General features: G+C 53.3%; 1 protein-coding gene across 4 annotated transcripts in view; it reads left to right on the forward strand.

Moving 5' to 3' along the window:
- Positions 1–11,990, forward strand: part of UVSSA (UV stimulated scaffold protein A) — a 32,587-nt gene extending 20,597 nt beyond the window's left edge. For all 4 annotated transcript variants that reach the window (XM_060298854.1, XM_030876663.2, XM_060298855.1 and 1 more), the window contains 4 exons: positions 569–752; positions 1,181–1,298; positions 3,886–4,051; positions 5,078–11,990. In XM_060298854.1, coding sequence (XP_060154837.1) covers positions 569–752; positions 1,181–1,298; positions 3,886–4,051; positions 5,078–5,171 — 562 coding nt within the window. In that variant the 3' untranslated portion in view covers positions 5,172–11,990. The remainder of the gene's footprint in view (positions 1–568; positions 753–1,180; positions 1,299–3,885; positions 4,052–5,077) is intronic.
- Positions 11,991–13,020: the final 1,030 nt, after the last annotated feature.

A 13,020-nucleotide genomic window follows, 5' to 3' on the forward strand; every position in this document is an offset into this window, starting at 1 on the left:
GGCATGGTGCCTACCCGGGGTTGTACAGCCCTGCCCAGAGGCCTGTGGACCTCCTTTGAACCTCCTTGGTCCTCCCTGGGGGGACGTTCCCTGTTGTCTGCCCTGATGGTTGGGCATCATGGCAGACGGCATGAGGCTTGTCTGCCTAGGACTGCTCCAGGCTCTCTGCCCAGGCCCTCGTCATGACCGCCCTCTGGTCCTCTGACTCGGATCTCCGCGGGCCCGGCCTGGGACTCCGCAGAGAGTTTCTGGGAAGCCGCCCCCGTTGCTGCACTGGACGCTTTCTCTCCGGAGTGGGCGTGGGCGTGGGCGTGGGGGTGGGGGTGGGCTGATCTGTCCTCTGTTAACCTCCGTCAGGGAGCCCCTGCCCCGGGTCCAGGCCAGGCTAGGGAGGCGGGCCACCGGGGTGGGGTGTCTGGCGGTGCCCCCACCATACTCAGCGTCTCTACTCGTCCCGAATGGGCTCACAAGCCCAGGGGTGCCCCCTGCTCAGCCGCCCAGGCTGGCCTTGCTGCGGGTGCTGTGGTGGCCACCCCGTGACGGCGCTGAGCGTCTGGTCCGTGTGCAGGTCCGACTCGGAGCACCGCTTCTGGAAGCCCCGCGAGGTGGATGCGGAAGTAGAGAGTGCCGCTGTCTCTGAGTCTCTCCGGAGCCGCCAAATCACCTTTGCGGGGCGATTCGAGCCCGTGCAGCACCGGTGCCGTGCCCCCCGGCCCGACGGCCGGCTCTGCGAGCGCCAAGACCGCCTTAAGGTGAGGAGGGTGGACGGCTGGGCAGTGGGGTGGCCACCTCGGCCAGGCCAGGATGGGGCCGGAGGGGGCGCTCGGCTCCAGGCTGCTGGTGCCAGGACCTTCCCCTGGGTGGGTGGTCTGACACGCGGGCACAGGGCTGGGTTGCTCTGCCCTGGCTCCTGTGTCCCTGCCCACGTGTGTCTCCTGAGCGCGCTCTGTGCTGGGCCGGGGGTCCACGGAGGCGGCACTGTGCGCCAGGCGGGACTTTGGCCAGACTGACACCAGATCTCCATCCGCTGCCTGGCTGTGTCGCGGCTGCGCCCGAGGGCCCCTCCTTTGAGGGGTGTGTGAGCAGAGGGTGGTGTGGACCGGCCGGCCCCGGGAGCCGTGAAGGTAGGGATGGCCAGTGGCCCGCTCCCGCCTCAGAATTGCTCCGTTCTCTGCCTCAGTGCCCTTTCCACGGGAAGATCATCCCGAGAGATGACACGGGACGGCCCCTCCATCCAGAGGACAGGGCCCGCGAGCAGAAGCAGAAGCAGCAGCTGCAGAGGCAGGGGGGGCGCCCAGGTAGGTCCGGGGGACGGGGTAGCGGCAGCCACGGCGTGGGGGGGCGCCCTGGACCCCGGCAGCCGACAGGGTGGCCCGTGGTTGCCACGTGTGGTCGCCTGCCGCCTCCCACTCAGTCATAACTCGCAAGCGTGGCCGGGACACGCTGTCCTCGGGGCCAGCAGAGCACTGAGCACCAGCCTGGCCGCGTTTCACGTGGCTCCTGACGGGCGCCGTGGACACGCCCACGGCCGGAAACCACCTTGTCATCGTTGGTTTGGGTTCTGGGTTCTTAAGCCTGTTTTTAAGCAAATGGAAAAACCAAGGCATGAAAAGTTAATTGGCTGAGTCCCGAGCTGCCTCCAGGACGCCAGCTGCCCCCCTCCGTCACCTGCTGTCTTGCAGAGCCATGCACGAGGGACCGGGCAGGAGGGCTGCGGTGTGTGCGGTGTGTGATTTGCGTGCACGTGGACTGTGTGTGCGCGTGTGTGGGCAGAAGGTGAGGGTCCTGCCCGGTGGTCCCAGGCATCCTTGCTGAGCCTCTGAGCCTGGAGCGCTCTCTTGGGGTCCTACTCAGGGCCCCCATTTTCCGGCCTGTAGGCCTGTTGCGTGCCAAAGCCACCGAGACGCTGTTCTCCGCCGTTCAGGGAGCTCATCTCATCCTGGCACGTGAGCCGGTGCTGTGTTCTGGCACGAGCCGCGGGGTGGCGGCTGCCTGGCCCCCAGAGGCCCCTGAACAGCCGGGCAGGATGGTGACCCGCAGAAGCGGCGTCCTGGGCAGGGCAGCACCCGAGCACACTTGGGGTGGGGGTGGTGGGCCCAACGGTGCGGCCCTGACCCGTGTCGACATCCCGTGGTTTGTCAGATCTGGGCTGGGGTCTGGAGGCCGTCCCGCCTTGGGCCCCTTTCCTTAAAAGAAAGGCCAGGCCCACAGCGCAGAGCCCCGAGGCAGAAGGCGGCTGTGTCTGTAGGGGTGGTGCTAGTGTGGGTCTCAGCTGGGCCGTGTGTCCTCTTTCGCAGGGTTTTTCCCTTTGTCACGAGAGACAAATGTTAGATTTCGGCCTCACACCCAGGGTTGGCGCCTGGAGCCCTGGAGGGCGGCGCGGAGGGGCCCTGACCCATTAATCCGCAGGCGAGGCCTTCCCTGGTGGCCCACTCGGGAGCAAATTAAGTGCCTATTTTTGTGTCAGCCCTGAAGAGTATCGGGTTCTGCAGCCCTCGGTGACTTGTTAACAACAGGTATCAAGCCGGGGCCGCGGGCCAGCGCTGGCCAGTCAGATGTGAAATAGCATCTCTTTACTAACTACAGTATCGATCCCCGCCTCCCTCACACGCCGGGCAGTTTTCTCTTCCCGGCGCTGACCTCAGTGACAATGCGCGTGGAGCTCCAGGGCCCATCAGCGCGCAGGACGGCCGCGGCCTGGCTCTTATTGATTTTTTTCAAAGGCTTTTAAATTGCTCCTTCATTTTACTGAGATGCTCATTCCGTCTCTACTGGGTGCCGGCGTTTTTCCGTTGTGTTTAAACAATTGCTCCATTCACTGGGTTCCTAAACTGTGACGCCTTCTCGTTCTGGGAGATAAACTGTTTGGACAGTTTTCCTTAATCTTGGATTAATCGTTCCTGTATCTGGATTGGGCCGCCCCGTATTCCTTCACTTCAAAAATCAACTCGGGGAGGCCTCGCTATCTGTCTGGGCGCGTGGCTTCTCCCCCCACTGGACGTGCCCTGCCTGCCACCCGGCCCCTCTGCCGCAGCCCCCATGGGGCTCTTGTTTGCGTGGTGGGCGCCATCGGGGTTTGGGGTGTCCAGCCCCCTTCTGCCAGCCAGGGCCTGGGTCCGTAGGTCTGGGCACGTTGGGGAGCTGTGCTGTCACACTCATGACCAGGGCGGCCTTCCCGAGCCAGCAGGCTACACGGAGCCTGCATCTCAGGGACCTCCACGCGACCCAGCCCTGCCCCCGACCCAGCGGACGGAGACTGAGGCGGAAGTCGCTGCCAGGGCAGTGGTGGGTGGAGTTGGGACGCTGGCCTCTGACTCCGATGCCTGGGCCTGCTGCGTTGGGAGCCCCCCATTTAGACAGTTAACGTTTCCCGTCTTGGCGAACAGGCACACTCACCTGTCTCTGTTGCAGCCGGGTCTGGTGAGACCAGGCCTTGGGGCTGGGTGACGGTTGTTTCCCCGCGGAGCACCATCTTCTGACTCAAACGGCCTGGGCCGTGGCGGGAGGAGCAGGGCCGCCTGCCTGAACCGGCACCCTCATCGCTGGGGCCTGGGGCCAAGTTCTCTTTGGACCAGTAAAGAGGCCGTGGCCACCCTGCTGTGCACACCCTCTGGCCAGCACACGGGTCCGGAGGCCACGCCTGGGTTCTGGCGGGGCACCGTCAGCCTGGAGGCGGAAGCAGCCTGCGCGTGGCACTGCCCCTGGCCACCGGCCTCGGTTGCCTTCCTGCCTAAGGGGTCAGTGGAGGCGCCCACCTTGGCCTACGGGGACTTGCGCCCACTCCTTGGGCAGCCGGTGGCCCTCCCTGCCCCCGTGTCAGGGAGGGCTTGGGGCTCAGGTGAGGTCGGTGCCGGGAGTTTTCTGCAGTGTCGGGTGTGTTTGCAGCCTGGCAGGACCCTGAGCTCATGAGGGACGTGGAGGCAGCCACTGGGGTGCATCTTGGCTCATCCAGGCCCGGTGGGAAGGGCAGGCGGCGGCGGTCCGGCCTCACCGACCTCAAGCGGCAGGCGGACACGGCGCGTGCACGCATCGCCAAGAAGGTCTTCGCCAAGTAAGAGCTCCTCACGGGGTCCCGCCCTCCGCCCCAGGCCCGGTGTCGCTGGTGGCGAGAGTGGAGAAGGCCACCAGCCCGCGCCCCCACCCCGCCGCTCTGGCGGCCAGAGGCGCTCCTTGCGGCGCTGCTAGGTGCCCTAGAAGGCACGAGGGTGTCTGCGCCCAGGCCCCATGGGCGCCGTCCACCCTGGGCAGAGGAGGCGGCGCCAGGGCCCTGCCCAAGTCGGGTGAGCAGGAGGGCAGCTTCCTGAGCACCCCGCGGAATGCCCACGGCTCCTCACCGCCAGCCTGCCTTTGCGTCTGCATCCAGGGGAGGGCTCGGCCCCCGGGTTCCGGGCACGAGGCTGGCTCCCCATGGCTCAGCCAGGGGTGATGGTGCCGTGGGTGCTGGCGCCCGGAGGAGCGGGGCCCGGGGGCGTCCTCCGAGGGGCTGGGAGCTGTGGCCGGAGCCTCTCTGATCTGTGAGGGAGGTCGTGCCTGATCCCTGGAGTGGTGCCCGTGTCTGGGCCTCCTCGCTGCCAGGCCCCAGCGGCTTCCTCCCAGGCAGAGGCGCTACCTCGTCACGGCAGCCAGGCTGGCCGTGAGACGTGTGTTCCTCGCCGGATGTCGAGCTCTGTGCACAGTGGGGCGAAAGCAAGCTGGGCTGAGTGGATCCAGCGTGTCTTGACCGCCTCTGCCCACACGCTGCTTCCTGCCCGGTTGCTGGGCAGGCTGCGCCCTCGTTCTGGGGTGCACCCTGGTGCTGGCAGAATTGGGGATCCTAGGAGCAGGCTTCAGGGCTCAGGGAGCGACGGGAGAGGTGCCAGGACGCGGCCAAGGCCATGTTCGGGGGCAGAGCCACTCACTGTGGTGTCCGGCTCTGGACGGGGAAGCTCTAGCTATTTCCGAGCTGTGTCGCCCGTCCGTAGGGAGCGGACGGGCAGTCGGCCCAGGACCCATGCCTGAACCCAGCCAGGCTGCAGTGAGCAGCCCGGAGCCCTGACCGGTGCCTCCCTGATCACGTCTCGCTGTGCTTTCCCTGCAGGGCCGCTGTGCAGAGGGTGGTCACAGCCATGAACCAGATGGACCGGAAGAAGCATGAGAAGTTTGCAAACCAGTTTAACTACGCGCTGAATTAGAGCGCCAGGCCGGGTCCACTCTGATCGTCAGCTCCTCTTCTTCTGCTGATGAGCTAGGATGGGAAGGCAGACCCGGGTCTGGGCTATAACAACAGCCACAATTATAGTGTGTATTTAACGTGAAGAAATGGTGCACTTTCTGCTTCAAGCGCCCCAGAGGTGTGGACTCTCCCCTGCTGCGGGGGACCACGGCCATCGCTTATGGGTCTGACTGCCTAGTAGCCCGGGGTGAACTCGGGTAACCGTGTCCACAGGTGGGTGTCTTGTACAGCCTGTGCCCTTTGTGGTGTGATTCAGGGTCGCTCAACGTCCAAGACGAGTGCGCAGCCTCCAGCCCTGCCCCCCAGCCTTCTCCGCCTCGGAGGAAAACCCACATTTCACGTTGACACGAAGGGGAGCCAGCTGTTTGCTCTCGGCGTTTCCAGCTCATAGGCCTGCTGGCGGTGGTTCCACGTCAGAATGCAGGGAACTACCTCACTCTTGGTTCTTCTAAAATCAACTTTATTGAGACGTAACTCACGTACTCTAACGTTCACGCTTTTAAAGCGTACAGTTCGGTGACGTTAAATACACTCACAGTGTTGTATAGTCTCCACCACTGTCTACTTCCAGAACTTTTCATCACCCTAAAAGAAACCCTGCTCCCCCAGCCCCGGCCCTCTCTGGTCTCCTGTTTCTGGATTTGCCTTTGCTGGACGTTTCCTGTGAATGGAGTCATAGCAGCCTGTGGCCCTTTGTGTCTGGCTGCCTTCACTTAGCACAGAGTTTTCTGGGTTCTTCCCTGCTGGGGCCTCTGTCCGTGCATCATTGCTTTTTATGACCGGATAACTCACCACTGTATGAACATACTGCACTTTGTTGATCCGTTCATTGTGGACACTCGGGTTGTCTGCACTTCGGGGTTATTATGCATGGTGTTGCTATGACCATTTGTGTACAAGTTTTTGTGTGGGCGTATATTTTCATTCCTTTTGGGTTTATACCTAGAAGTGGAATGGCTGGGTCACGTGGTCACTCTGTGTTTAACTTATTGATTGAATTGCCAAAACATTTTCCAAAGCCGCTGCACCGTTTTCTGTCCCCACCAGCAGTGTATTAGGGTTCTCGTTTCTCCATGTTCTTGCCAACATTTGCTTTTATCAGTTTTCTTAATTTTAGCCATCTTGGTGTGGAGTGGCGTATCATTGTGGTTTGATTTGACTAAGGATTTTGAACATCTTTTCATGTACTTATTGGCCATTTGTGTATTTTCTTTGGTGAAACATCTAGATCCTTTGCCCATTTTAAATTGAATTGTTGTTTTCAGTTGTAAAAGTAATTTATATATTCTGGATACTAGATCCTTATATGATTTGCAAATATTTTCTCCCATTCTGTGTTTTCACTTTCTTGATGGTATTCCTTGAAACACAAAAATTATGAATTTTGATGATACCCAATATATCTATTTTTCCTTTTGTAACTTGTGATTTTGGTGTCATATCCAAGCAGCTCTTGCTTACTCTAAGGTCACGAATATATACTCCTATGTTTTCTTCTAAGAGTTTTAAGATGTAGCTGTTCATTTTAGGTCTTTGGTCCATTTTGAGTTAATTTTTTTTTAAATTTTATTTATTTACCTTTTATTTATTTATTTTTGGCTGCGTTCTTTGTTGCTGCACATGGGCTTTCTCTAGTTGGGGCGAGCGGGAGCTATTCTTCATTGCAGTGCACGGGCTTCTCATTGTGGTGGCTTCTCTTGTTGTGGAGCACAGGCTCTAGGCACTCGGGCTTCAGTAGTTGTGGCTCTCAGGCTCTAGAGCGTAGGCTCGGTAGTTGTGGCTCGTGGGCTCTAGAGCGCAGGCTCAGTAGCTGTGGCACACGGGCTTAGTTGCTCCGTGGCACGTGGGATCTTCCCGGACCAGGGCTCGAACCTGTGTCCCCTGCACTGGCAGGCGGATTCTTAACCAGTGCGCCACCAGGGAGCCCCATTTTGACTTAATTTTTGTCTGTGCTTCATTCATGTGGCTCTTCAGTTGTCTCAGCATCATTTGTCGAAAAGGTTATTCTTTCTTCCATTGAATTGTGTGCACTTTTCTTGATCATCAATTGACAATAAATGTGTGAATTTACTTCTGGACTCTCACTTCTCTTCCCTTGACCTATAAATCCTATGCTACTGCTACAATGTCTTGATTAATGTAGCTTTGTGGTAAGTTTCGAAATCCTCCAACTTCGTTCTTTTTAAACATTGTTTTGGCCATTCTGGGTCTTTTGCGTTTCCAAACAAATTTTTGAGCCACCTCATGTGTCTGTCGCTCTTGCTAAAAATAAAGAGTAATGGAATCTCACAAATAAATGAATGATCGAATGAATGAATGAATTTGTGCCACCAAACAAAAAGGGCATCTGAGATTTTAGGGATTGTGTCGACCCTAGAGATCACTTTGGAAAGTCTAGCTGACCTTTGAAAACCACGGGTTTGAAGTACACAGGTCCACTTACACAAGGACTTTTTCAGCAGTAAACACTGCAGGGCCACATGAGCCATGGCTGGTTGACTCCTTGGAGGAGAACCACAGGCGCAGGGGCTGAGGGTGCGGTACACGTGGATTTCTGACTGCCTGGAGGGTAGGCTCGGTAGGCTCGCCTAAACCCTGAGACGTTCAAGGGCCACGTGTAATGTCATTTTAATCTTAAATTTTCTAATTAGTGAACTTAGAATATCTTTTCATTTGTTTAGGTTTTCTTTATATTTTCTCCATGTTTTGCAGTTTTCAGTGTACAAGTTTTGCATTTATTTTGTTAAATTTATTCTTAAATGTTTTATCCTGTTTGATGTCGTTGTAAATGCAGCTGTTCTCTGAATGTCATTTTTGGATTGTTCATTGCTAATGCCTAGAAATACAACTACTTTTCTTATGTTGGTCTTACATCCTGAACCTTGCTGAACTCACTTATTAGTTTAATAGTTGTATGTGTGTGTAGGTGTCTTAGGATTTCCTGTACACACTCTCACGTCATCTGCAAGAGAAAGTTGTATTTCTTTCTTTGCAATTTGGATTTCTTTTATTTCTCTGTCTTGCCTGGGGCTCTGGCTAGAGCCTCAGCACAGTGCCAGATAGAGCTGGAGAGCGCAGACATCCTCGTCTTGTCCCTGATCTGAGAGGAAAAGCTTTCAGTCTTTTACCATCGAATGTAATGGTAGCTGGTTTTTTTGTAGATGGCCTTGTATCAGGTTGAGGAAGTTTCCTTATGTTCTTAGTTTGTTGAGTGTTTTTGTCGTGAAGGGAGTTGAGTTTTTGTCAAATGCACTTTCTGCATCTGTTGAAATGATCGTGTGGTTTTGGTCCTTCATTCTTTTCGTATGGTGTGTTACATTGTTTTTCATATGTTGAACCGCACTTGCATTCATGGGATAAATCCCACGTGGTCAGTTTCAGTAGTCTGTATATTTCTAGGAATTTGTCCATTTCATCTAGGTTATTTGTTATCGTTTGTTGACATAACAGTTGTTCATAGCATTACTTTATAGTCATTTTTATTTCTGTAAGGTTGATAGTAATGTCTCTTCTATCATTCCTGATTTTAGAAATCTGAGTCTTCTCTCATTAATTTTCTTGGTTAGTCTAGCTAGAGGGTTATCAGTTTTACTGATCTATTCAAAGTTGTTTTTCTCTATTATTTTTCATTTTTTACTTAATTTCCACTCTAATGTTTATTATTTCCATTGAGTTGCTTTGTGTTTAGTAGTTTTCATTCTTTTTCTAGTTTCTTAAGTGGAAGTTTAGCTTATTGACTTGAGCCCTGTCTTCTTTGTAACGTAGGTGTTTACAGGTATGGATTTCCATCTAAGTACTGCTTTAGCTTCATCCCGTACGTTTTGGTATGTTGTGTGTCCATCTTTATCTCAAAAGTATTTACTAACTTCTCTTGTGATTTCTTACTTTACCCACTGTTTATTTAGGAGTTGGTCCTTTAATTTCCACATCCTTGTGAATTTCCCAAACTTCCTTCTGTTATTTGATTTCTCATGTCATTCTGTGTAGCCAAAGAACACGTTTTGTGTGCTTTCAGTTCTTTAACATTTGAGACTTCTGCTCTATCCTGGAGAGTGTTTTATGTGCAGCTGAGGAGATGAGTATTCTGCTGCTGATGGGTGTTCTGTCAGGTCTGTAGCTGGTTTATAGTATTGTTTGAGTCTCCTTTTCCTTGTTGATCTTTACCCCAGCAGTGAAATCCCTTATTGAAAGTGGGGTATTGAAATCTCCAGCTGCTGTTTAATTGCCTGTTTCTCCCTCTGTCAGTTTCTGCTTTGTGTATTTTAGGGCTCTGTTAAGTGCATATGTGTTTATACTTACTTCTCCGGAAGGGCTGGCCCTTCGCAGCACAGCCTTCTCTGTCTCTAGGACCAGTTTTTGCCTTAAGGTGTCTTTCGTATGAGTTAGCTTAGCTTCTGGTTGTTTGCATGGTATATCCTTTTCCAGCCTTTCACTTGCATCATATCTCTGAATCGCAAGTCTTAGGGACAGCATATATTTGATCATGTTTTTATATCTGTTCTACCAAGTCTCTGCTGCTTGAGTGGAGTGTTTAATCTACTTACCTTTAATGTAATTGCTGATAAGGTAAGATTTATGTCTGCCGTTTTTCTGTTTTTCTACATATCTTTTTAAATCTTTCTTCCTCTGTTACCTTTTTTTCTTGTGTGTTAAATGGCTGTTTATTCCCTTGTAATACTTTAATTCCCTTGTGTCTCTACCACTGTTTTTTAAGTAATTTTTTTCAGTGGTTGCTTTGAGGATTACAATGAACAACTTAATACAACCTAGTTTGGATTAATAACAACTTAATTTCAGTAATGTACAAAAACTGCTCCATTAGAGCTCTGTTTCCTTCCAGCTCTTTTCTGCTGTTTTTGTCATACAAATTGCATCTTAATAGATTATAAGCCCATCAGCATAGTTTTGTAATTATTGCTTTATGTAGTTGTCTTTTAAATCAGATAGGAAAAGAAAAGGTTTACAAACACAAGCACATTTATACTGTCTTTTATCTGGCTCTGTAGTTCCCTTTCCCAGTGCCCTAATTTCTCTTTGAGGATTTGAATCTGGTATCTTTCACTTCAACCTGAAGCACTCCCTTCAGTGTCTCTTGTAGGGCAGGTCTGCTAGCAGTGAAGTCTTTTCATTTTTGTCTCTCTGGGAATGTCTTCATTTCTCCTTCGTTTTGAGGAATAGTTTTGCTGGATGTAGAATTCTTGGTTTAACAGTCTTTTTCTTGCAACACTTTTTTTTTTTTTTTTTTTTTTGGCGGTACGCGGGCCTCTCACCGCCGTGGCCTCTCCCGTTGCGGAGCACAGGCTCCGGACGCGCAGGCTCAGCGGCCATGGCTCACGGGCCCAGCCGCTCCGCGGCATGTGGGATCCTCCCGGACCGGGGCACGAACCCGTGTCCGCTGCATCAGCAGGCGGACTCTCAACCACTGCGCCACCAGGGAAGCCCTCTTGCAAGTCATCCCACAACCTCGTGGGCTGCAGGGTTTCTGGAGAGAAGCTAGCTGTTAGTCTGGAAAGAAGGCTTGAACCACGAGTTGGGTTTTTAATTGCTACTTTCAAGATGCTCTGTTTGTCTTTATGCTCCGTTTTAACCACCAAGTGTCTAGTTAAGGTCTCTCTGTGTGTGTCCTGCTTGGAATTTGTTGAGCTTCTTGGTTGTAGAGATTGTTTCTCATCAAACTTGGCCACTGTTTCTCCTGAGATTCTTTCTGTCCTGTTCCCTCTCTCCTCTCCTCTCCTCTCCATCATGTATACACACTTGGTTGATGGTATCCCTTGGCCTCTGAGGCCTGTTCAGTTTTCTTCGTTCTTTTTACTGTGTCTCAGACTGGACCTGTTGACGTATCTTCAAGGCAGCTTAGTGATTAGCTAATGATTGGACAGAGATTTCCTTAAATGCTTTGATCCAGTGAGTCTGGTGGTTTCCCGACTAGCTGTGTGTGCGTGTGTCTGTGTTGGGCACACCTTCAGCGCTCTGCCAGCCGGTTGCTGACTCTGCCTTGGCTCTCACTTCATGAATGTTTTGGTCTTTGCTCTATGAGAAAGTAGCGTGTTATAGTTTTAATTGACGTTTCTCTTACGAGTGAGAGCAAGCATTTTTCATAATGTTAAAGCATTCGTTGTTTATCCTTTTGTGTGAATTGTATTCCATACCCTCTGCCCATTTTTCTGTTAGCTTATTGGTTTCTTATTAAGCCGTGGGAGCTCTTTATTCAGTAACGAGCTGTACATGGTGAGTCACGAATGTTTCCTCATTTTATCTCTGACTTCGCTTATGTTGTTTTCGCCATGTAGATTTTTTATGCAGATGAATTTAACCAACTTTTCATGGCTTCTGCTTTTGTATTCCTTCCCCACTCAAAGATTGTACCAAAAAATTCTTCCATCTTTTCTTCTAGTACTTTTATAGGTTGCATTTTCATGTTTAAGTCACTGATCAACTTAACATTTAGTCTGATATAAAATATGGCTCTGGAAATTCAGTTTTTTATTTTAAATACCCATCCAGCTGTCCCAACACCAATAATGAATTCATTTGTTTTTGCAAATTTAAAATACTGCCTTTATCGTTTATTGAAGTCCCTGCGTACAGTGGTTCTATTTCTGAACTTTGTTCTAGCTCATCAACTCGTCTGCCTGTTTATATGTCATCATACTGTTGTACTTACTGTGCCTTGGTAGTACATGCCTATGTCAAAGCCTCTTGTGTTTCTGTTCTCTGTTGTATAACTTCAGGTGAAGTTACATAACTAGTGTTTCTATAAAATTTAATTCATGACTGATCCGTGACTGGGGCTCTTTGCATCGTATCTTTTAAAGAATCGCCACGAGCGTTTATTAAGACAGACCCACAGATCCATGTGTTTCTGGCTGGGGGAGCAGCAGTGGGAGCTGGGCTGGCCCTCCTGGCCGGTGCGGCCCACTGGACGGTACCTCGGGGAGCAGGCTCCACCACTCTGAGCCCAGGGCCCCCAAGCAGTGACTTGGTGCTGAGGGGGTCCTGGGTGGGTCCCACTTTCCTCAGAGGCCCCAGCGGAAGCAGAGGAAGCTGCACCCCCTCCCTTGGTGCCCCCAGTGCCCCCCCCACCTGTCCTGTCACGTGCTTCTTGGGACCCCGTGAGTCAGGGCGGGGCAGGGGGGCCTGGGACAGCCTGGGCAGTAGGTGGGTTTGGAGCCAGCAGGGGAAGGCTACACCCCGAGTGCCTCGAGGAGCCCACCTGCATGTGGGAGAGCGGCACTCCAGTGAGGACCTGGCAAGCAAGAGTGGGACTGCCTGGGGGGGGTGGGGTCCCAGGGCCTCTCAAGCCGTGTAGCAAGGGGGCGTCGGTGCTGGCGTTTGGGCTAGGCAGGTTCTCGTCAGGAGGGCGGGAGCAGTGAGTGGGGAGTCCCTGTCAGCGCGGGTGGTGTGGGGCAGTGCGGGCAGGGCTGGTGGGAGCGGGTCCTCGTGTGGCGCTGAGGGCTCCGGCTCCAGCCTGGGACCACGGGGGCTGCCGTGGGGTGCGGGGTGGGAAGGTGCTGTGCCCTGGTCCAAGGCAGACTGGCTGGGCCGGCCCAGGGAGCGGCAGAGGGACGGCAGGAGGGAGGACTGGCAGGGCTGTTACAGCGGCAGTCAGAGCTGGCTGCACAGAATGGAAAACTCCTGAGTGACGGTGGCTTGTGAACGCAGGCTTTAAATGTGCTTCTGTCCTAAGGTGGTGCCCAGGCTGGGGAGGAGGCCGCACGGAGCCACTGGCCCCCATCCCTTCCCAGTGTCAGCGTACAGGGCCTGCATCCCCAAGGCTACCTCTTGGCCCAAGGTGGCTGCTGGAGCTC

The sequence above is a fragment of the Globicephala melas genome, chromosome 5, assembly GCF_963455315.2.
Source record: "Globicephala melas chromosome 5, mGloMel1.2, whole genome shotgun sequence".
NCBI lineage: Eukaryota > Metazoa > Chordata > Mammalia > Artiodactyla > Delphinidae > Globicephala > Globicephala melas.